At 36.7% G+C, this 24,916-nt stretch overlaps 1 protein-coding gene across 1 annotated transcript; it reads right to left on the bottom strand.

The window, feature by feature from the left end:
• Positions 1-6,994: 6,994 nt before the first annotated feature.
• On the bottom strand, positions 6,995-24,560 carry SERPINA7 (serpin family A member 7). The gene is given in 12 exon segments (XM_049766938.1): positions 6,995-7,159; positions 12,408-12,464; positions 12,466-12,580; positions 12,582-12,611; positions 16,133-16,240; positions 16,242-16,290; positions 16,293-16,352; positions 16,355-16,519; positions 16,522-16,554; positions 16,557-16,639; positions 16,641-16,713; positions 24,326-24,560. Coding segments are annotated over 12 exon segments (1,173 nt in total).
• Between the last annotated feature and the right edge of the window lie 356 nt (positions 24,561-24,916).

Consider the following 24,916-nt stretch of genomic DNA (forward strand, 5'->3'; position numbering starts at 1 on the left):
AAAAAAATATCTTTATTTAAGCACCATGATGATTACAAACATGTTTGTAGTTGGGTTCCCTCCCTGTTGATTAAAGTTCGTTTAACAGGATAACACACAGTTGCTCTGATGGCATGATTTCTTCTTTTCTTATGTCTGCTTAGTATTCCACTGTATACATAAACACATTATTATTTATCCATCAATTGTTTGACAGTTAAAGTGTTCCACACCTTAGCTGTTGTAATCAGCACATCAATGAAGAAAAGAATACATACATTTTTATTTAAGTTTGATGTGCTTTGGGGATAAATACCAAAATAATTAAATTATCTAGGTCTCACAGGAATTCCAGTCTTTCTGAAAAGTTTTAATAATCTCTTCCATAAAGGCTGAATCAGATGACATTCCCAGGACAAATGTGAGGGTTTCCTTTTCACCACGTTTGTGCCGGCACTCTTGGATTCCAGTATTTGGGGGGGGGGCACACCCATTTGATGCTCAGGGGTTACTCCTGGCTAAGCGCTCAGAAATCACCCCTGGCTGGGGGGGGACCATATGGGATGCCGGGGGATTGAACCGCGGTCCTTCCTTGGCTAGCACTTGCAAGGCAGACACCTTACCTCTAGCGCCACCTCACCGGCCCCTGATTCCAGTATTTTTGATATATGCCTTTCTCACTAGTTATACCTCATAGGCGTTTTGATTTACATTCCCAATAATAAGTGATGGTGAAAGCTTTTTTATATGCTTACTGATAGCCATATGTTCTCTTTTTAGAAATGTTTATCTCTTCTCCACACTTTTTTTTTTTACTGAGCTCAGGGCTAACTCTTAGTTCAGTATGCAGGAATTACTCCTTATCAGGCTTAAGTGACCATATGAAGTACAGCGATAAAACCCATGCTTGCTCATGCCTTACTCACCAGACTATCTCTCCAACCATATCTCTTCACAAACTTTTGATGGGGTTGTTGGTTTTGTATGATTGCTATTAATACACATAAATGCTTAATATATCTGCAAAGTTGCCCTTTCTGTATTGTGCACAAATATTTTCTCCTATTTGGTAGGATGTTATAATTTTTGAAAAATTAATTTTAGTATGTAAGGACTTTTAATTTAATATAGTCTATTTGTTCATTGTTGTTTTTGCTTTTTTTGCCAGTGTATTCATTATACCTCTGATACACCTATTTCAGAAAGTTAGAAAGTTCTGATTTTATTTTCCTTAATGTGAATAATGAATTCTTTTTTAATCTTTTGTGTATGCTATAAGATATGGTTTAATTTCTGGTGTGAGTTTTTTTTGCATTTCATTATAGAGTTTTTCCAAATCCATTATTGAAGACATTTTCCTGTTACAATTCATATACTCAGCTCCTTTTTAATATATTAAGGAACCTTAAATACCGGGCAGGAATTGTCTCTAGGCAATTCAGTTGATCTGAGGATCTGTCTTTAATCCCATAACAGTTTTCACTAGCTTGTAAATAGAACATAAGTTAAAGTAAGGAAATTCAGTACCTCCCAACACTTACTTTTCAGAATAACTATGGTTATTCCAGAAGTTTATAATTCCAAAAATAGTTTTTTAAGGGTCCAAAAACACAATTCAGAAAATGCATCAATATACCTATGTTCTTTGCATTTTTGTTCACAAAAGCCAAAATTTAAAACAATCAAAGTGCCCAAGAACAAAAGACTGGATAAAGAAACTTTGGTACAATACTTAATGGAATACTAAAGAGTCATTTCTTTAGATCAACTTATTAAATTTGTCAGTTATACATGTTTCTGGACACATTGTGATAATTGAAATGAGGTTGACAGGCACAGATACAGAATGATTACACTCATTTATATTACATATTCTTGTAGGGAAATAATGTCCAAAGACAATAGAAACAAATGACAAAATGACAGGAGAACTGGTACATTGTAGGAAATTTGCCAAAGTTAGGGAGGGCTGGCAGTTCTAGGATAGGGGAGGGAACACTACAACAATGTTAATAGGATTGGTCAATTTGGATGAGAACTGGATGCTGTAAGGAGATACTGTGATATATGTGATATCCTTTCAGCAACAGTATTACAAAACAGTGCCTTTAAATGTCATCCTTTGATCTGTGCAAAAGCCAATATCGCTAACTACAGATGACTAACTGTGGCAACCAAGACTGGGCAGAACTTATCTTGAGAGCAATAAGAAAGATCTTAGCCTAGACTTTGGCCCACAATCTACACAACAATCAAGATCTCTAATTCTAGAGATATGACTGAGACAACTGCAACTGACAAATGCAACTGGAAGCATAATAAAAGACTCTATCCTAGGCCTTGTCCTAGGATCAATGCAAAAACCAAGACTACCAACTACAGAGGACTGGTTAAAACCAGTCTTTAACTTATGTTAAAACCTTACTTTAACTTATGTTCTATTTACATGCTAATAAAAACTGTTATGGGATTAAAGACAGATCCTCAGACAAACTGAACCAACTGGACAGAACTTGTAGAACTGTAAAGAAAGACTCCATCCTAGCTATACCCTATGACCTGTGCAAATACAAAGATCTCTAGTTACAGAGGACTGATTTTAATATCCACAACTGAGCAGAAAGTTTCCAAACACTACAAAAACCTAGACCTAGGGGAGAGTAAAAGAGCATGTACGGAGTCTGTAGTTATTCCCATGACAGTTTGCTTCAAGGGCGGAGAAAACCTGTATCTCTTAGGCCAAGGGAATTCCCTTTCTTTTTTTTTTTTTTTTTTTTTTTTTTGTGGTTTTTGGGTCACACCCGGCAGTGCTCAGGGGTTATTCCTGGCTCCAGGCTCAGAAATTGCTCCTGGCAGGCACGGGAGGACCATATATGGGACGCCGGGATTCGAACCGATGACCTCCTGCATGAGAGGCAAACGCCTTACCTCCATGCTATCTCTCCGGCCCCGGAATTCCCTTTCTTATCTCCCCCAAATTTACTGTGCCTATGCAAAAAAAGCACAATTTTTGTTTTGTTTTTGTTTTGTTTTTTGTTTTGTTTTTGTTTTTATTTCGGGATTGTGGCTATTTTTGGTTGTCTTTATTGCTGTGGTGCTTTTTTGTGTTTTTTTTTGTTTGATTTATTTTTATGTTTTTTGTTGTTGCTGGGGTTTTTTTCTGTATTTTTGCTATGTCTTTCTTCCTTTTTCCCCCTCTCTTCTCTTAAATTAACATTTATATTCTCTAGATAGACTCCTCCCAGTTTTTTATTTGTTGGATTTTTGCCCCCCCCTTTCTTTCTTTCCTTCAAAAAGAACCACATAACTTGAATCATCTTATTCTGGCTCATAAATTAAGGGGGAAATAATGGATGATACCAAGACCAAATAGACATATGAACATTGAGTAAAAAATTAAAAAAAGTCCAGACTTAAACACCAAATCCAAAGCCAAGGACAAAAGAATCGATAACCAATCTACAACAAACTTGACAAAGAGGGGCCCACTTATTGTAGCAGCCTGGGAAGGCAAAGGAGGGAGATGTGGGATGCATGCTGGGAACAGAGATGGAGGGAGGACAACACTGGTGGTGGGAATGTCCCTGATTCAATATCACTATATACCTAAAATAATACTGTGAAAGATTTGTAATTTACTTTGGTCAAAAATTTATTTAAAAAAAAGAAAAATAAGAGTAAGTTGAGAAAAAAAACAATGTCTTTAAAGAAAAAGGGAAAATTTCCTGCCATGGAGACAGACCTGGGGGTGGAGCATGCAGAGGGAGACCATTGACACTGATGGGGGGAAGGAAACACTGGTGAAGGGGAAGTTGTTGGAACTTGTATATGTAAACACAATCACGAAAAACTGTAACTTTTGGTTCAATGAAAGGTAAAAATTACTTAAGAATTTAGTTGACAAATATAAATGTGATCAAATGCATTGAAAACAAAACTAATAAGCTCACACATAAGTTACTTAAACTTTCTTGTTCATAATTCAAGATTTATTAATAACTTATATTAGCTAAATATATTTATACTGGCATATTTTACAATGCCATGGAATTCATAGTTTAGAATGAATGAAGCATTTGTAATAAATTTATTTTGGGGGACAGAAAGATAAAAAAACTTCAATATTATTAAAGATAATTGCATGATATAAAGATAATTGCATGATATAAAGATAATTGCATATATGTTCAAAAACTGGTTGTATTACCACAGATACCATATGAATTTCAGTTGTTCTTTTTATTTTTTCAAGAACATGTGACATTCAGTCTAATATATTGCATATAGGGGATATTAATTTATTAAATATATAACAAATCTATGTTATATCAATTTTAACAGATGTCTTTTTATTTAGTTCTTTATTTCATTCGGTTAGTGAAATTAATGTTAGTGCCATACAAATATCTAGAGAGTCAGAGTAATCAGGATTATTGCATCCATCTTTACGTAAATCAGCAGTGATCCTTACCTTGACAAAATTCTCTTAAGACTTTAATGTTATGTGAGCCATAGAACCCTATTAAAGTAGTTTGCCTGAAATCTAGAGTCATATCCACTGTGATCACATTACCTCCTGGAGCATATGTCCCTGCTGCTTTAGCAACTATAGTTTAATTTTATAATTATTCTTATTTTTATGCATTCTAGGATTCAAACATTTTATAGCCAAGTTATTTACAAATATTTTATGCCTTTTGAATATTCTTTTCATTATATTTGCATCATTTTTATTCTAGGATTCAAACATCTTATAGCTAGATTATAAATATTTTATACCTTTTGAATATTATTTTCTTTATATTTGTATCATTATTTTTATTACAGAACACTTTTATTTCAATGCACTGTACATTTCTTTCTTAGGCTACTGTTCTTCACTAACTAAAATTTTTAATGTCAATTGATTTTGTATTTTCATATTTTACAGTTGGGTCATGAAACAACATATGTGAATGCTGCAAGATTGAAATTGAAATCATTATTATTTAATATTTATTCAGAATAGTATAATAATAGGGGTAACTGATGTTAAGGAAGGTAAATTGAATGATAAAATTCTAGTCAAAGAAATAATAAATAAAACTTCCCTGAATTGATGGGTACATGAACATAGATTCAAGATATTCAGAGTCCCAACAAATTAACCCAAATAAAAAATTCACATTGTGATCAGAATGACAAAAGCCAAAGACAATACTGAAAGTAGCTAGATTAAAAGAGAAGTTACTTACATAGGAACTGCCATAAAATTAATAATAGGTGTATCAAATGAGAATCTATATACCAAGCTATGATATGAGAAAAAAAGAGAGAATCTATAGATCAAAAGAGAATGGTAGTATACCACAACAAAATATCAATAAAATAATCACCTCACTAACTCTAGAGAATAATTGTGAATTCAATGGAAGCAAAGTTATATAGATGATAATCCTTCAGTAACATTATTATTGCAAACCACTGTGCATAAAAGGATAAAAAGTGAAAAAGAGAAAGAAGGGGCAGACATGTGGTGGAACAAAAGAATGGTAATTGTGTTTTGGAGATAGGAAATGAACGCTGGTTAAAGAATGGGTGTTGGAACATCCTAAGGATACTCAACTATCAACAACTTTTTAACTATCTTTTGGGGTTTAACAACAGCAATAAATTATGGTACTGCAAAAAAGAATACTTTAATGAGCTAGGATATCATTCAAATATAAATGAATGATATAAAGCTTAATGGGTAAGCAACAGGTTGGGACATTTTAGCCTTGAAACAAGTTTTGCAAGTAGTACAAAAGGAGAATTATTAAAGTAATAAAACAACAAGAATGAGAGAACAAGATGAAAAACAACAAGGTGAGTGAGAGCCATGGGTCAGGGGCAGCTATACTGTGGAGGATGACCATATATTCAATCCACAGATTTTAACATCACTGAAAAGACATGACCCCAAATGCAACTACCAGATTTAAAATGTGACTGTCAAAGTGGTGATAAGTGACAGATGAAAGAGTAAACTTGGAAACACTAGTGGAAGTTGACACTGATGGTGGAATTGGTGTGAGAATATTAAATCTAAATACTTAACTATAAATAACATTGTAAATTAAATAAAACAATAGTAAAGGAAATGAAATAAAAGTTGCATTAAAAAGACAGATGGTCTTTATTTTGGTGTAGATATTAAAGTTGATGTCTCCAATTTTATTTTATTTTATTTTATTTTATTTTATTTTATTTTATTTTATTTTATTTTATTTTATCTTTCTCTTTCATTTTGCACTCCGGCATGGTTTGATTTCAGGACCGAGACTATTGTGTGGTGCTTGTCTTTATTGCTGCAGTGCTCACTGGATATTTTATTTGATATTTCTTTCTGTATTGTTGTGGTGTCTCAATTACCTTTTCCTGACCTCTTTCAAACTGAGGTTGAAAGCCTCTAGAAGGACTCCGCCCATTTTCAGCTGATTTTTTTTACCCCATTCTATTGCTTTTCTTTCCTTCAAACAAAACCACATAACTCAAACTAGCTCTGCCTCTCAAATAGAGGGGGAAACAAGGGTGAGTACCAGGACCAAACAGATATATGATCACTAATAGTAAGCTAGACACAGAGGGGACCACTTACTCTAGCAGCCCGGGGGGGGGGGGTGATGGTTGCAGGAAGGGAACGGGAATGGGGGAGGACAAATTTGGTGATGGAAATTCCCCTGATTCAATGTTAATATGTACCTAAAATACTACTGTGAAAGATATGTAAGCCAATATGATCAAAATAAAAATTAAAAAAAAAAGACAGATGGTAAATAACATGTAGGTATCAGGGGATTTGGGCAAAAGTGGTATAGAAGTGTAGTGTATATATATAAATCACAGGCAATAATTATGCAAGAATGAGACTTGAAAACTGCAATAGTAAAATTTCAAAATGTGCCTGTTAAAGTGGAAATCTGGGTGTGGGGAGAGTTTGTTAGATAAGAAGCAGTAGGAGAGGCTGTAAAAGATAGCAGAAACTGGAATTCCATTAAACAGTTTCTCTGGCAATCCAGCAGGAGCTCAATTGCAGGCCAGCCACAATAGAATCTCCTAGCATCACCCCCTCAGCACTTGAGCCCTGGGCTTTATGTAACACATAGGCCAACTGCCATCCTTCAATAGTTACAAGGGGTGAGCTTCTGGTAATTCTCATCTTCACACGTAAAGGTGTGGTGTCCCGTTTACTCCTTTATTGGTTATTTTTGTATCCTCAAAGAGCTCCCAGAATGAGAAATTGATTCCCATCCCCTTTTTCCCCTTGTGGGTGGGGGGAGATCTTGGTAATATTTATCGGCAACAAATAATCCACAGACAGGAGAGTAAAATAAAAAGTTTCGGTGCAGAGTCTTTTGTCAGCCTACTACCAGCTCCAAAAAACTCCTGGAGCCAGTCAGTAAACTCTGCCAAAAGACCCAGAGCACCTCGCTCCCAAACTATTTATTCCGCTCTCAACAGCGTCCCCACCTGGAAGGTCAAGGTGGGACAACAGGCAAAGAATAATCTTATGGAAATATTTTCATATACAACAAAAGGTAGTGACCATTATATATATATATATATATATATATATATATATATATATATATATATATATATATATATATATATATATTAGTACCAATATTGATGCAACAATTTTCTACTGTGGTTTGAACTCTCTGAAGATATGAGTAGGATGCGAACTCAACCAGTTGTTATTAGCCTACATAATAGGACTTGAATATTTTGCTCAAGAGCTTTGTTTCTGCCATAAACTCAGTGTCTAGCTGGGGCATATATATATCATATGCATGAGATATGGGTAACCAGTAAAATATAATAATACATGTCTGCAGAGCCACATTTTATTTTGAGGTTATAAATGTGAAATGATCATATTCTAAAGATGCTAAGTCCCATATCCTCTATAAAATATTATTATGTACTAGTACAGTACAATTAGTATAGCAGGTAGGGCATTTATTTGTCTTGCATGCAGCTAACTTTAATTTTTCCACCAGTAGTACAGAACTGAGTAAAAAACCAGAGACAAGATCTGAGTACAGTCAAATAATTATTTTTAAACTATATTATTATATGCTTTTATTAGAGCAACTTCTTCCCTTTAAAATATTATTTAAAATAATATAGTTTCATCAAATCACCCAAATAGTCCTGTAATATTCAACATAATTATTAAGTCAGTACTAATCATTAATTATATATCATGAAGTATATGGAATCAATATATACTATTAACTTTTTAGAAGATCTCTTATGTAGAAAATGATTATTTTCTCTGAGTCTTTATGGGAATAAAACTTACATTCTGCCAAAAACACCTTTACTATAATATCACAGCAATGAATAAAACATTTTCATTAGCATAATGTTAGAATGTATTTGGTTTTTACAACTTTAATTTTTCAATTTTATTTTTTTATTTTTATATCATATCTTTATTTAAACATTTTGATTACAAATATGACTGTGATTAGGTTTCAGTCATTTAAAGAACACCCCCTCCACCAGTGCAACATTCCCACCACCAATGTCCCAAATCTCCCTCCATCTCACCCCACCCCCACCTGTACTCTAGACAGGTTTTCCAGTTCCCTCATTCATTCACATGATTATGGTAGTTCTCAGTGTAGTTATTTTTACAACTGCACTCACCACTCTTTGTGGTGAGCTTCATGAAGTGAGCTGGAAGTTCCAGCCCTCCTCTTATTGTCTCTGACGATTGTTACAAAAATGACTTTTATTTTTCTTAAAACCTATAGGTGAGTGAGACTATTCTGCGTCTCTATCTCTCCCTCTGACTTATTTCACTCAGCATGATAGAATCCATGTACATCCTTGTATAGGAAAATTTCATGACTTCATCTCTCCTGATGGCTGCATAATATTCCATTGTGTACCACAGTTTCTTTAGCCATTTGTCTGTTGAAGGGCATCTTGGTTGTTTCCAGAGCCTGGCTATTGTGAATAGTGCTGCAATAAATATAGATGTGAGGAAGGGATTTTTGTATTGTATTGTATTCTTGTGTTCCTAGGAGTGCAATAGCTGGGTCAAATGGGAGCTCAATTTCCAGTTTTTGGAGAAATCTCCATATCATTTTCCATAGAGGTTGGACTAGACGGCTTTCTCACCAGCAGTGGATGAGTTCCTTTCTCTCCACATCCCTGCCAGCACTGATTGTTCTCATTCTTTGTGATATGTGCCAATCTCTGGGGTGTGATATGGTATCTCATAGTTGTTTTGATTTGCATCTCCCTGATGATTAGTGATGAGGAGCATTTTTTCATGTGCCTTTTGGCCATTTGGATTTCTTTTTTATCGAAGTGTCTGTTCATTCTTTCTCCTCATTTTTGATGGGATTAGATGTTTTTCTTATAAAGTTCTGTCAGTGTCCTGTATATTTTAGATATTAGCCCCTTATCTGATGGGTATTGGGTGAATAGTTTCAAAAATATGTAAGATTTTGCTGTTTCCTGTTTCTAAAGTTACTTCTTAGGTCTACAATTTCACATATCACCATATTAGCAATAAGTGTGCTAATTTTTTGCAATTAATTATAATAAGGGGGCTTTGGTTATTTATTGCACTAGATAAAAATTAGCTCTTGGAAGGAGTAGAATAGCACACACAGTAAAGGTGATGTCAACAAAGTATATAAGTATTAACCAAGCAGTAAATGCAAAGAGAAATAAACAGATTGATCAGAGATCTTTTTGAGTAAGTCAGACCAAGGTAACATTTACAAAATAGACTGATTCATATGTAGAAACTGAGGGACTGAGATATGGTTTAAATTAACTTATTTACTTCTCCATTATAAGCTTATAAATAGCCAGCAAGAAAATTGGTGGAGGTAGTGATAAGATGAATTTATAAAAGGAAGTTCCTATTTATCATAGTTCTTGTTCCACGGTTTTAAATTCACAGAAGTCACATCTTCAATCTGTGACTCTATGACTGAGACTTGTAGTAAAAATATTTTTGTAACCTGCTGATGGCCATTCTAGTAAGAATCTGAGAGATCTTTGTACTTGCAAAAGAGTAAAGAGGTTGAGAATTTTGTTCAAGTCTCATATAAACCATTGAATTTGCACTCTTTGATGTTCATTAATTTTATTAGTACACTAATATATGATAACCTGACTTACATTTCCACTATTCTTTGAAAATTATAGGCCATGTATCAGATCAGTCAAATTCCTTTGAGTTAAATAACTAGGGAAGGAACTATATAAAAAGAAAGCACTGACAAAAACTCTTCCTATCCTTTCGATCATTCGTGGCTGTATGAATATTTAGTTCCAGGAGTAGTTTCTCACTCAGTGCACTTGGACCAGAGACCAATCCACATTTTTACAAAAGAGCACATCCAAACCCATGTTGATTGTACCAGTCTGCACTATTTATTTATTTATTTATTTTCTATTGCAGTAAGTACATAAAAAGTAGACAACATATTTTTCTACTACAATTCTGGTGGGTTCACTTTCCCTAGAAAGAATACTTTTGGTGCTTTTCTCCAAAATCGACAAGAGGAAGGAGCTTTCAAATTAGAGTATAGGGTGGAGGAGAGTAATTTCAAGTTATCTTGAAATTTCTAGAAATCTCACTTCAGGGACAGCACCAACTTCAGTTACAATTTCACCAATATGCAGGACAGTCTTGAGGAAAGCCTGCTAGTTCTTCACAGTAACTAGAAAAAACCTTCGAAATAATCTGGACTAGGAAAATAAAAGAAATAAGGTTTACCTCATCGATCACTGTGTAGATGGTGTATGAACATGGAATGCTACTTGACTAGGTATAGTGTCAGTTAATAAACACTTTGCCCAGGGCTTTACATCACTTAAAATGTATTTTTGTTGTTTGGGGAGGATATCAGTTCTCAGGATTTCTCTTAGCTCAGAGCTCAGGGCTTACTTTCAGCAAGATTCAGGGAACCATCTGTGATGACGAAAGATCAAATGTGGGGGGATTTCATGAGTGATAAGCACCCTAACTGCTTTACTATTGCTTTAACCCCATTAGCAATCTCTTCACATTCTACACCCACTACACTTTCCAGAACTGAACCACATCAGAATCATTTCTGATAATTATGTTATTTCACCAAAATCTTTTATAATTTGGAACTCAAGAATGGAAACAACTGAGTCAGACATTTTTAGGGATAATTAGAATGATTTTAACATGAATCAGATTAGAAAAAATAACGCCCCGCTAAGCTTCAGATTTATCATTATTAAAATAAAAAAACTAAATTATGAAACTCTCAAATGGTTTAAATATGACTCTCAATATTATATATTCACAATATCTTAAATACAAACTTACATTGGAAAGATTGGAAAGTTTAAAACCATTGCCCTCTGGGAGTTCAGGAAAATCAGCATTATCATCAAAGGCATCATGCCCACTTTTAGAAGAGTGAATTTAAGATATTATGTGGCAGAAATGGAAAATTTTAGAACAAATCAATCGATCTGTAGGTAAGAAGAAAATCACAGTGTGACTATAAGCATACTATGCTCAAAAATCCCTCAAAAAAAAAACAAAAAAACAAAAAAAAAATTGGGGCTGGAGAGATAGCATGGAGTTAAGGCGTTTGCCTTTCATGCAGGAGGTCATCGGTTCGAATCCCAGCGTCCCATATGGTCCCCCGTGCCTGCCAGGAGCAATTTCTGAGCATGAAGCCAGGAGTAACCCCTGAGCACTGCCGAGTGTGACCCAAAAACTACCAAAAAAAAAATCCCTCTATTTCTTTGTCACTATGGTTTTATATTTAACTTTGTTACCCCTCCTGATATTTATGCCACAAACATGTAGTTCAACAGATGACACGCATTAGAATGGTTTTTCCTCAACTAATAGCAACTACAAATAGGATGTAGGGAAATGTCATAAACTGTATATAAAAGTAAATATCTCTGGGGTGTTAATCAACATTAGGGTACCCATGGGATTGAGTTTCAATGGGAAATTTAATTGATTTTTATTATCTAGATAGCTGTTTACTCAAACTTCTAAAGTCCATATTTTCCCATCTTCCAAGCTTTAAATAATCTCTGGAAAGATGTCACATAATAGCTGGATGACTTAGAAGAATTCTTCTTATATTTAGCCCTAAATTTCTTATATTAAAATGTATTTCATACAAAATCCTTTGTATATTTGCTACTGTGCTAAAATGAAACAAAATATATGTCTCCATAAAAATATATGTTCTTGGCATATACTAGTTATAATCACACAACTGTATTAAGTATTTTAAGATAATTCTATAACCTCAAATTTTTTCTGAATTAAGTCTCACATTACAATAATTTCCACTATTTGTTTCTGACATTATCTAAAATATTTATGCCATCTTCAGTTTTTTCAGTGGCATGGTTCTTTCTACTCACTCCGTCTGACCCTCATTTGGAAGGACAAAAATTGCCAGAGTATTCTTACTATATATAGTCCATTTGCAGTACCAGGCAATTAAGCCCCATATCTACCAGGTGACAGTATTGTTACATTAGGTGCATCATATGCACTTGCACTGTAATGGTTTTGTATACTATGAAGCATATTTCTTTCTGTCTTGGATGGATCAAAAAATGTGACCAATAAACATTCACGAATTGCTAAACCAACCCTTAGGAGAAAGAAAATCTGAGGCATTACTTTCTTCAACTTTAAATTGTATTACAAAGCAATAGCCATAAAATAGCGTGGTATTAGAATAAAGAACGATCTTCAACCAAATGGAATTAGACATGAGAATTAAGAGAAAGTTTAGCAGACATACAGTCAATTAATCTTTGATAAAGGGAAAAGAAAAGCAAAATGGAGCAAGGTAGCCTCCTCAACAAGTGGTGCTGGGACAATTGGTCAGCTATATGCAACAAAGAAACTCGAATCTCCATTTAACACCATGCACAAAGGTCAAATCCAAATGGATTAAAGACCTTGATATCAAAAAGTACATAGAAGAACACGCAGGTAAAACACTCCATGACATGCGACTAAAGGCATCTTCAAGGAGGAAACACCATTGTCCAAACAAGTGGAAGCAGAGATAAACAAATGTAACTACATTAAACTCAGAAGCTTCTGCACATCAAAGGAAACAGTGACTAGGATACAAAGGCCACTCACGGAATGGGAGAAATTGTTCACCCCATACCCATCAGATAAGGGGCTAACATCTAAGATATACAAGATATACTGACAGATCGTAACAAAAAACTAACCCCAGCAAAAAAAAAAATGGGCAGAAAAAATGGACACTTGCTCAAAGAGAAATACAAATGGCCAAAAGGCACATGAAAAAAGTGCTCCACATCACATCACATCACATCACTGCTGGTGAAAATGCTGACTAGTCCAGCCTTTCTGGAAAAAAAATATATAAATATTTCTCAAAAACTGGAAATTAAGCTGCTATATGATCCAGCAACACCACTCCTAGAGATATAACCTAGATACACAAAAACATAATACAAAAATGCCCTCTGCACGCCTATGTTCATTGCAGCTCTATTACAATAGCCAGAATCTGGAAACAACTCAGGTGCTCAACAGATGAGTGGCTAAAGAAACTGGTACATATACACAATGGAATACTTTGCAGCTACCAGAATAAATGAATTCTTAATTTTTCCTATACATGATGGACATGGAAACTATTATGTGGTTGAAATGAATCAGAGGGAGAGATATAGACACAGAATAGTCTCAATCATCTGTGGTATTTAAGATAAATAAGACAGTACTGTAATAATACCCAGGGAGAGTAGAGATTTGAAAGGACTAGCCCATGATATGAAGCTTACCACAAAGATCGGTTAGTGCAGTTAGAGAAATAACTACACTAATAACTATCATCATAATTGTAGTGAGAGAAATAAAATGCCTGTTTCAAATACAGGTAGGGAGGGGAAGGAGGGAGATGAGGGGCATTGGTAGTGGGAAGGTTGCACTGGTGAAGGGGGAATACATTTTTATTATTGAAACCCAACTACAAACATATTTGTAACAATGATGCTTAAATAAATATATTTAAAAAAAGGAATTTGACCAATGCTCTTAAAATATAGAGACCATTATTTTTTTAATATAATTTTTATTTTGATCATAGTGGCTTACATATTGTTGACAATAATATTTTAGGTACATATTTACATAAAATCAGGGGGGATTCCCATCCCCAAATTGTCCTCCCTACACCTCCGTTTTTGTCCTACCTCCCATTTCCTCTTCCCTCACCTCCAGGGCGGCTAGAATATGTGGTCCCCTCTGTAGAGACCATTATTTTTAAAGCAGTATTAACGCCAATGTGAGCATTTGATTACATATTTTATTAAGTAATGAAGATTACCATATAAGAAGCTACTTAATTATAAAACAGTTGTTCCAAGTGATTAATTTATAGAGCAGGGGTCTCAAACTCAATTTACCTGGGGGCCGCAGGAGGCAAAGTCGGGGTGATCCTTAAGTGCAAAGTCAGTAGTAAGCGTTGAACATTGGGGGGGGTGTGATCCAAACAACTAAAACAAAGCAAAACAAAAAAACATTCCTCTAGGGCAGGGCCACAAAATGTTGTACGGAGGGCCTCAAACAGCCCACGGGCCTCGAGTTTAAGACCCCTGTTAGAGAGAAGATTGTTTTACATATCTCCGATAATGTAGTGTTAAATAATTAAGGATGGGGCTGGATGGCGATGGATGGAGGTGGATTTCTCTGTCTGCCATCCCAGGCCACGTGGCTCAGCAACCCCCATGCAGCCGGCGAGTCACCCAGGTGAAATCACTCACTCACAGGCAGGCTTCAGGAAGAATCATCTTTATTTAGGCCCTAGCCACCACGTGTGTGTGGCCTATCTCATAACCTTTTAAGCATTCGGCCATTCTTAGCCCTGCATCTTATAATTCAGTCATCTTCCCCCGAGCGCCCAGCAGGGCCAAAAAGCAAAGACCCTTAATCCCCTGGCTTCCGGGTTTATCTACCTATTCCAAGACCCCTCCCAGGAATGGGCCGGGTCTTGCAGGTAAAGTCACACCTATTATCCGGTTCCCAAGACCCCTCCCAGAAATGGGTGGGTCTCAGATAAGTACCCTACACGATAATATCTAGTTTCTGATGAGCAAACATCATACTCAGGGCTGTTGAACAATATGTTCTGAGCTTAAAACTACTATACATTTACAAAACCATTAAGATCTACAATTTGCTCTTCTATGAAAATATATCAACATGTTCAACACACCTGATAAAAATACAAAAGACATGTTGAACCATTTTATCTACAAGTCTGTGATTTATGGTAAAATAATTTTCACTTTTCCCTAAAATGTCACTGGAACTAGTAGGGATCATTTAGGTATAGCACCTTGAGAAAAATGGTGGAATTATTTGAACAAGCACGAGCTTTAGTACAGACATTGATGGGAGTAACATTTGTGTATTTATTAACAATGTGAGTGGGAAAATTGTGATAACTGAGTGATACATTGTAAATAAGTAACATATACATGCATAGTACTTGCTATATTTGGAGGTACACACAGCATATAATAGACATCTATTCAATTTGTTAAAGTGAGGTTTATAGTAGCCTTAATTCCAAAAATAGATATCTCCAAAATAAAAGCTTGTCTTATCTCATCAAATTTTGAGAAACCATGATTATCAACTAGATAGTACCATGATCATCATACCATCATCATTCAACTTTCTAGTAGTACCATCTCTAGAAACTCCTTGGGGACTCATCCACATCGCTATTCCCCCCAGTAAACTCAAAAAATTACATAAAGCTATTTCCAGCGGAGTAGATCATTGTGCTATGAAGTTACTCTACTGATGCCAGTGGGAAAAAGACCCTGAGCTTCTTTAAGTACTCTTACAAATTATCTAAAATATTTATTTTTAAACTTTATTATTTGGTTTGGGGGCCACACCCAGCTGCACTTAGGGGCTACTCCTGGATTCTGCACTCAGAAATCTCCCTTGGCAGGCTGGCGGACCATGTGGCATTCTGGGAATCAAGCCGGGTCCCTCCTGGGTCAGTCACATGCAAGACAAACGCCCTACTGCTGTGCTCTCTCTTCGTTCCTTATCTAAAAAATTTAAATAGATATTAGTTTCTTATCTTTAAAGTGAATATAGTTCACCAGGATCATGATAATATTTGTTTGGCGATCTTGGATCAGATCCACAACTTTCCCTTTGGTTTGATTCTCGATTATTCATTTCCTGCTGGGCTTCAGAAACATTAGAGAAGTTAGCATAAAACCTTCAATCTCAAAAAGGCTCTTGTCATCTTCCAAAAACTTTTCCAGTAGTTTTAGTTGTTTTTCAAGAGAGAATTTCCCATATGTAACTCCAATTCATTTTTGGGACTACTAAGTGAACATATGAGGTACTGAAAGCCATGCTGGCGCTCTGATGTTGGTGCATCTGTGAGGTTCTTGGAGAGCATGGTCAGAACTGCAGAAATGATCACAGGGGAAAAGTATAAATTTTATGTAGCATCTCCACAGTGAAACTTTGGTAAAAATGAACACAAAGTCAGCACTGATGCATGACATCTTATACAGAGTAGCATTTTTCAATAGGGAATAACAGGTGATTACTTTAGCTTCAGGATTTAATTGTTATGCAATATAGACCAAGCACCAAGAGAATCAGGAATTTTAGTATTTCCCAGAAAAGGTGATCTACAAAAGAAAAGGTAAGTACACCATTAAGAAAGTTAGTTGCAGGCCCGGAGAGATAGCACAGTGGTGTTTGCCTTTCAAGCAGCCAATCCAGGACCGAAGGTGGTTGGTTTGAATCCCGGTGTCCCATATGGTCCCCCGTGCCTGCCAGGAGCTATTTCTGAGCAGACAGCCAGGAGGAACCCCTGAGCACCACCGAGTGTGGTCCAAAAACAAAAACAAAAAAAAAGTTAGTTGCATAAAAACTGAATTAGAAATCCATGATAATCATCATAGTTATTAAATACAGTAGAAAATACCTAATGATATAGTCAGCATAAATTAGTGGAGTGTTTCTCTCAAAAATGTTGCAGGCCTGAGCAATAATAGTACGGCAGGTATAGAGGAACTTGCCTCCAGGGAAGCCTTACTGGTTCAATCTCCAGCATCCCATATGATCTCCTGAGCCCTCCAGGAGGGATTTCTGAATTCAGAGCCAGAAGTAGCCCCTAACTATCACCATGTGTTTCTTCCAACCAAAAAATGGTTGAATTAGAGAAACAATACAGAAAGCAAAGTACTTGTTTTCTGTGCAGCTGACTGGTTTGGTCCATGACAGTCTATCTGATACCTAAGTACTGCCATAAATAAGCCATTAGTAATCCCTGGTGTGACCCAACTCTGTGCCCTCAAGAGATATCTAATAGTAACAGTGAGTAAGAAATGTTTGTCCATTGCCATAAAATTTATGGCATTTACTCTCATTAAAATGTACTATTTATATTAATATAGTATATGAAAATGGTATATAAGTTTAATTGATAAAATTTAATTAATTTTATTGAACAAGAGGCAGCATTTGAAGGGAGAGAAGTTAAACTATCCCTCTTTCTGCTTATGTTGTTTTTGTGGATTATAATTTTGAATGTAGATTTTTAATATGGAAATTTTCTTAACATAAAATCTAGTTAAAGAAATCATTTAGTGCTAGTATTATATGTCTACGAATGGCAAGAAGAGTATAATTTTCACAGGATAGATATCTCTAGCTGGAATACAAGAGTACTGGGTTTTTGGAGCTAAGTCTAAAGTCACAGATTGAGTTTAATATATTTTTGTATTTATAGAAGCCATATTGTTATTTCTGAATAAAAGAGAGCTCAAAGTGTATGAATTCTATTTCAAATCTCTTTGTCAATATTATCTTTTGAACAATACCCCCTAAATATCTTTCGAGATTCTCCCTTCTTTTTATGCACTGCCTTTTCAAACTGGCACTTTTAAGTCCAAACTCTGTTCCCAACCACAGCAGCTCTTGATATTTTCACATACCTTAGATCAGTGGTCGGCAACCTCTTTTGTTCAACTGAGCCAAATCTGGCCCAAAACACGATTGAAATTTATTTTGAGAGCCACATTTTTTCTTTTTTTGTTTTTTGTTTGTTTGTTTGTTTGTTTGTTTTTGTTTGTTTGTTTTGGCCACGCTCAGGTGTTACTCCTGGCTCTATGCTCAGAAATCACTCCTGGCAGGTTAATGGGACCTTATGGGATGCTGGGGTTCAAACCACCGACCTTCTGCATGAGAGGCAAACGCCTTACTTCCATGCTATCTCTCTGGCCCTGAGAGCCACATTTTTAAAACCAAAAATACATAGAATGGCACACTCTTTATAGTTTCAATAAGTTTTTATTGAGAATATTCTGCATGGAAGTATCCACATAGGTCGGGAGGATGCAAATAACACAACTAATAAAAACAAAAACTTTAGAACGATATTATTTATTAATAAAGTTAAATTCCATAAAATTTGCCTTACAATGTAGAGAAAATTACATCCTGACAATGACTGACAAAGTCACAAACACTAATGTGAACATTGGCCTTGCATTTCCTTGGATAGTTTGAGTAAATCAGGTTTGTATGTTGTTGTTTTTCATTTTAGGCACGATTCCAGATTCTCATCGATGAGACGATTTCTCAATTTACTCTTGATAAAATTCATGCTTGAAAATGATTGTTCGCATAAATATGTAGACGCGAACAAGGAAAGAACAGCAAACGCTAGCTTTTTTAGTTGATTATATGCGTCAGGAATACTATTCCAGGTGTTAAAAATCAACATATCTTCCTTCTCCAGGTCTTTCGAAGCAGACCACTTGTGCTGTGAAATAAGTTCACATTTGTGTTTCTCCAATCTTTCTAAATTAGGACAAAGGCGTTCAAATTTTGAGCTCCACAGTTCTTTGTTTTTTAAATCCAGAAATTGCATTTCAAAGTTGCCAATGTCAATATTAAAGGGAGAAAATTTTAATTACAGTGGCATCCAGAGGTGTTTTAACAAAGGCCAACGTCGCTTTGCTGTTTCTGGCATCCTGAAACCTCTTGAGAAAAGCTTCCCTCATATTTAAAAGTGCTGTTTTAAAATAGGTAATGTCAATAGCAGAATTATTTTCTTGGTGATGTTTCATTATGTAGCAAGTCAGCCCCTGAAGAGGTTGACTGATGGTGGGATGGAGGATGAGGCCTTTTTCTTCCAGCTCGGAGCACACGTCTGCCACCCTGTCTAGCCCACGGTTCTGAGGTGAAATGACGGGTAAACAGCTCGCAGACAGTCAGGCTCGTGGAAATATTCGCTTTATTCGGAGGACAAAACTGAAGTCCAAAGACTCAGTTCAGTTCCAGCAAAAAAGCCCCGGCCTTCCACAGACCCTTGTTTTTATCCCCCAGAATTAGGTACCACCCAATGGTGGGATCAGATACCAACCAATGGTGGAAGCAGAATCAGGTACTACCCTAGGGTGGGGGCAGAATGCCAGGTCACACCCTAGGGTAGGGCACAATCACCAATCAGTTTAGGGTGAGTAACATAGTAATCCCCCAAAATATTTACATACACAACAATTCCCCCGTTTGTTTTTAGTAAACAAACAATATTGTCTACAATTATTAAAAGAAAAATTAGTCAATAATAAAAGAGCGGCTGTCTGCATAAGCGCATCACAGGAAAATGTAAAGAAAAACTTCTAACCTAAGCACAGGGTGTCTAAAACCAGAAACATGTATCAAGGAATCAACTACAAGCTCCTGAGAAGATAAATCTAAGACGTACATAGATCTTTCGAAGAGACACCAGAAAGGTTGTGTAGCAGGCAAGAAGAAGCACCTTTTCTTTATTTGTTGTTGTTGTTGTTGTTGGTTTTTGGGTCACACCTGGCAGTGCTCAGGAGTTACTCCTGACTCCACGTTCAGAAATCGCTCCTGGCAGATACCAGCATTTGAACCAATGACCTTCCGCATGAAAGGCAAACTTTTTTCTCTGTCAAAATCTTGAGCAAAAAACAGATAATTTGTTTTCAAATGAAATATCTTCTAACATCGAAAAAATTGTGTTTCCTTTCCCCTGTAGTTTATGATTAAGCTGATTTAGATGTAAAGTAACATCCACCATGAAATACAGTTTTTGAATCCACTGATCGTTTGTTATTTCTGGATAATGAACACCCTTCTCGAGGAAAAGTGCTTTGATTTCTGATAATAAGTAAGCAAAACATTTCTCTTGATAACCAAAATGTGCTGAAAATTTGAAACTCTACAATATGGAGATGAAACAGGTAAAAGAGAAAAACCTTTTAACAATCTGTATAAGCAAGGACAGTGTTCCAGAGGAAAATAGTGATTTCACTGAAAGGAAAAAATCTATTGACATGTTAGTGTGTGCTGCAAGAAACCAAACTAAAATACACACAAAAACAAAAACCATACTTGTTAAAGGCATGTGATATATCATAAAGGAATTATGATAGAGTGCCTGAAATATTTTAAAAATAATTTTTTATTTAAGCATATTTGTTACAAAATTATTCATACTTGAGTTTCAATCATAGAACATACACCACCCTTCACCAGTGCACTTTTCCACCACCAATGTCCCTTGTTTCCTTCCCCTTCACCCTTCTCTGCCTATGTCAGGGGCAAGAATTTTGCTTTTTTCTCTCTATCTCTCTTTTCTTTTATGACACTGAGGTTTGCAAAATTTCCTTTATAACACCGTGGTTTGCAATATTGTTAATTAAAGGGTACCATGAATGTCACATCCATTTTCAGCATCCAGTTCTTTTCCAGAGTGATATGTTCCAATATAAATGTCATAATGTACCTTTATCTAATCTAACTGAACTCACCACTTTCTATGGAAAACTTCCTATCATGGATTAGTACTCCTGTCCCTCATCCCTATTTTCTCTAGATATTATTACCATATTGCCATTTATTATTCTTATATGCCACAAATGGTTATTCTGTGTTTACACCTCTCCTTCTGACTCATTTCACTCAAAATAATAATCTGATGTGTTGATGTATGTACAGATCATGCACTGTGCAAGACTCAGTGTTTTTGTGTAGACACAAGAAACAAGTTGTACACCCGTACATTTTATCCACTCATTGTATGATAGACTGGATTCAAAAAACCTCCCTGCTGAACTAAACTCTGTAACAGATGACACAGTAAAGATAATTTTTGAAATTCACAATTGTGATCAAATCCAGGCTATTCACCACCCTGGGTGAGAGTATGGATGCCCACAACTAGCATCTTCTCCATGAAGAAGTGAAGTGGCTGTTCAGGGGAAGGGTGATCTCTCCCCTCGTTGGCAAGAGGGAAGAAGTAGTGCAGTTCCTGTGTGAGCAGAACTCTGACTTTGTACAGCCCCAGTTGGACAAGGAATGGGTAGCTAAGCTTGTGCATTTGGCAGACATTGTTCATTTTCTCTATGAACTTAGTATTTCTCTGCAGGGGAGTTTCACAAGTAGTTTTTACAGTGAGACATAAGATGATGTGTTCAAAAAAGAATCTGATTCTGGAATAGCTGTGTCTGAGGATATATTGAAATGTTTTCACTCTTGCAAAAAATTTCTGACTGGCACTTATATTATGCAGAAAGTCATAATCAATATGAAAAAAACAGCATTTAAGGGCATTAGCTCACAACTTTAATTATGAGTACTCTGAACATGAGAATCCATGGAAAAGAAAACTCTGGGTTGAGAATCCCTTCATGGAAGATGCCCACTCTTGTGCAAAATAAAATATGTGTTTTAAGATCACTCCAGGCACTGTATTTCTAAACCCCACCCAACCTGGTCTGAAGAAGCAGGGTAGCAGGAAAGAAATAATAAACCATGCTAGCCAGGAAAGGATGATCATGGAGTCTATGGCCTTTTACCTTATACTCTGCCTCGAGCCCAAAAAGCTAGAACACCTCTTTATTTATTAAAACCAATTCCCAATAACAGGAGGCTTCAGGTCAAGAGAGAGAGAGAGAAACAAAAGTACATATTCAGTGGACTTTTACATATCAAAGGAAGAGGTTTAAGAAAGGATGATGTTGGGGGAAGAAAGGATGATGTTGGGGGAACACCTTTGTGTTTACGGTTGATACTGGGTATCATCTTACACTCTTGGAGCCAGCTGCAGAGGCACTGACAGAAGATAAGAGCAAGAGTCCTGACTCCAGGAGCAGTCGCCTGGCACACAGAAGAGCCAAATTAAAAGTGTAAGGAACCACATGTGGCTCACGAGCCACAGGTTGCCGACCACTGCCTTAGATCATTCAAACTGAAAACGTTTTCAAAAAAATTCCACCCATAGCATAGAGCTGTTGTGGCTTGGTTTAGGCTCCTCATCTTGATTAAAACTGGAGCTTTTTAAATCAAAACCCTGGCTATGGACCACATCTATTTTTGCTGTTACCACCTAAGCAACTTTGCTGGTCTCACACAACTCACTCAATTCAAACTGGGTTGTTTTGACCCAAACTCCAGTCAAATACAACAATCAGTTCCTGCTTGCTTCAGGTACCTCAACTCAATTCAAACTGCCACTTTTTCTTCTTTTTTTCTCGTTTCTGGGTCACACCCGGCAGCACTCAGGGGTTACTCCTGGCTCTATGCTCAGAAATCACTCCTGGCTCTATGCTCATAAATCGCCCCCTGAAGGCTTGGGGGACCTTATGGGATGCCAGGATTCGAACTGCCGTCCTTTTGCACACAAGGCAAACGCCTTCCCGCTATGCTATCTCTCTGGCCCCAAACTGGCACTTTTTCAATCCAATCTCTGAACAATGCCCAAGCCAATCTCATATACTGCAACTCTATCAAACTGGTGCTTTTTGGCCTACACTCAGCCCAGCCAGAAGGCAGCAGAGGCGTGGTACACATACCTCAGCTCAATTCAAACTAGGACTTTTTTTTTGGAGGGTGGGCCTCATCCAGTGATGCTCAGAAAATTACTCCTGGCTATGTGCTCAGAAGTCGCTCCTGGCTAAGAGGACCATATGGGATGCCGGAGATTGAGCCAGTTCGGTCCTGGGTCAGCCATTTGCAAGGCAAACACCCTACTGCTGTGCTATCACTTCGGCTCCTCAAACTGGGACTTTTAAAGTTCAAATTCTGGCCACTACCCAGGGCCACTCTTTCTGGTCTCAATCAAATTAGCTTGGTTCAAATGGGGGCATTTTTGTTCAAACTCTAGCCAAAACCAACAGGTAGCTGCTGGTTGGTTCAAGTACATGAGCTCAATTCAAATTGGTGCCACTTAAGAACAAACCCTGGCTATGGCCAAAAGCCACATTTGCTAGATTCACACATCTAAAAGCTTGATTCAAAGTGGGGCATTTTTGACTGCAAATCAGTCCACAGAATCAGGAAGTTACAGTTTGTTTCGCATACCTTTCTTTCTTCTTATTTTTTCTTTTTTCTTTTTTTTTTTTTTTTTGTTTTTGTTTTTGGGCACAACCTGTGATGCTCAGAGGTTATTCCTGGCTATGCACTCAAAAATAATTTCTGGCTTGGGGACTCGAACTGCTGTCCGTCCTAGCTTAGCACAGGCAAGGCAGACATCTTACCGCTTGTGCCACCGCTCCAGTCCCTGTTTCACATACCTTTCTTTGATTAAAACTGATGCTGTTTAAGTCCAAAATATGGCCATTGCCCACAGCAACTCTTGCTGGTTTCACTCAACTCAGAGCAAGTTAAACTGGCCTTTTGGGGTCCAAATACCAACCAGGGCCAAATGGCAGCTGCAGCTTGATTCACTTGCCTCAGTTCTATTGAAGTTGCCAATGTTAAGTCCAAATCTAGCTACCTCTAATGGCTGCTTTTGCTAGTCTCATTTCAGCTCAGTTCAATACAAACTGGCAATTTTTGGCCCAAACTCTCCAGACAGCTAATGAACAGCTGTGGCTAGGGTTATGTACCTCAACTTAATTCAAACTGGCATTTTTTAATTCCAAACTTGTCCACCACCCAAGCTTTTCATGCTTGTTTTACACACTTCAGCTTGAATAAAAAACTGGCACTTTATGTATCAAACTCTCTTACAGCCAACTGGCAGCTGTGCATTAGTTCACATACTTCAGCTTAATTGAAACTAATGCTTTCTAAGTCTGAACTCTAGCCACCAAACACAGCTCTCAGCACAATTCATACTGGGGCAACTTTTTGCCAAAACTCTGCCCACAGCCAACAGGCAGCTGTGGCTTTGTTCAGATACTTCAGCTCAATTAAAGCTGGCACTGTTAAAGACCAAATTATGGCCACCACAAACAGTAATATTTGCTGGACTCAAACCTTCCAGCTCAATTTTAACTGGGGCTTTATTGGCCCAAATTTTGTCTGCTGACAACAGGTAGTTGTGGCTTGGTTCATGTACCTCAACTTGATTCAAACTGATGCTATTTAAGTCCCAATTCTGCCCACTATCCAGAGACTCTCTTGCTGGTCTAGACATGTCAGCTTGTTTCAAACTGAGTCTTTCTTGCCTAAACTCTTCCCAGAGCCAACAAGCAGCAGCGGCTTGCTTCATGTACCTCAGTTCGATTCAAACAGTCATATTTTTAAGTCCAAAATAACTAAAGAAAAAATAAGAGGTGAAAAATAAGTGAAAGAAAAAGAGAAAAAAATTGGGCCAGCACTTCGGGGTTGGGAAGTTTTCCCATTCCTAGGCACTTCATCAATGACAGGGTAAACTTTGCTAACTGCTAATTCTAACCTTTCAGGGTTAGATAGTGGCTGAAGCATTTTAGGATAAGTATAGTTTTCACATCTATAGTGCTATGTAATATGATGGTGAGAACTATAAGAGGTGTTCAGCCTGTGTAGTATCATCTACTGCCTCTTATGTATAGAGGTTCCATTCCTAAAAAACTGACAGCATGGACT

The sequence above is a fragment of the Suncus etruscus genome, chromosome X (assembly GCF_024139225.1).
Source record: "Suncus etruscus isolate mSunEtr1 chromosome X, mSunEtr1.pri.cur, whole genome shotgun sequence".
Classification (NCBI taxonomy): Eukaryota; Metazoa; Chordata; class Mammalia; order Eulipotyphla; family Soricidae; genus Suncus; species Suncus etruscus.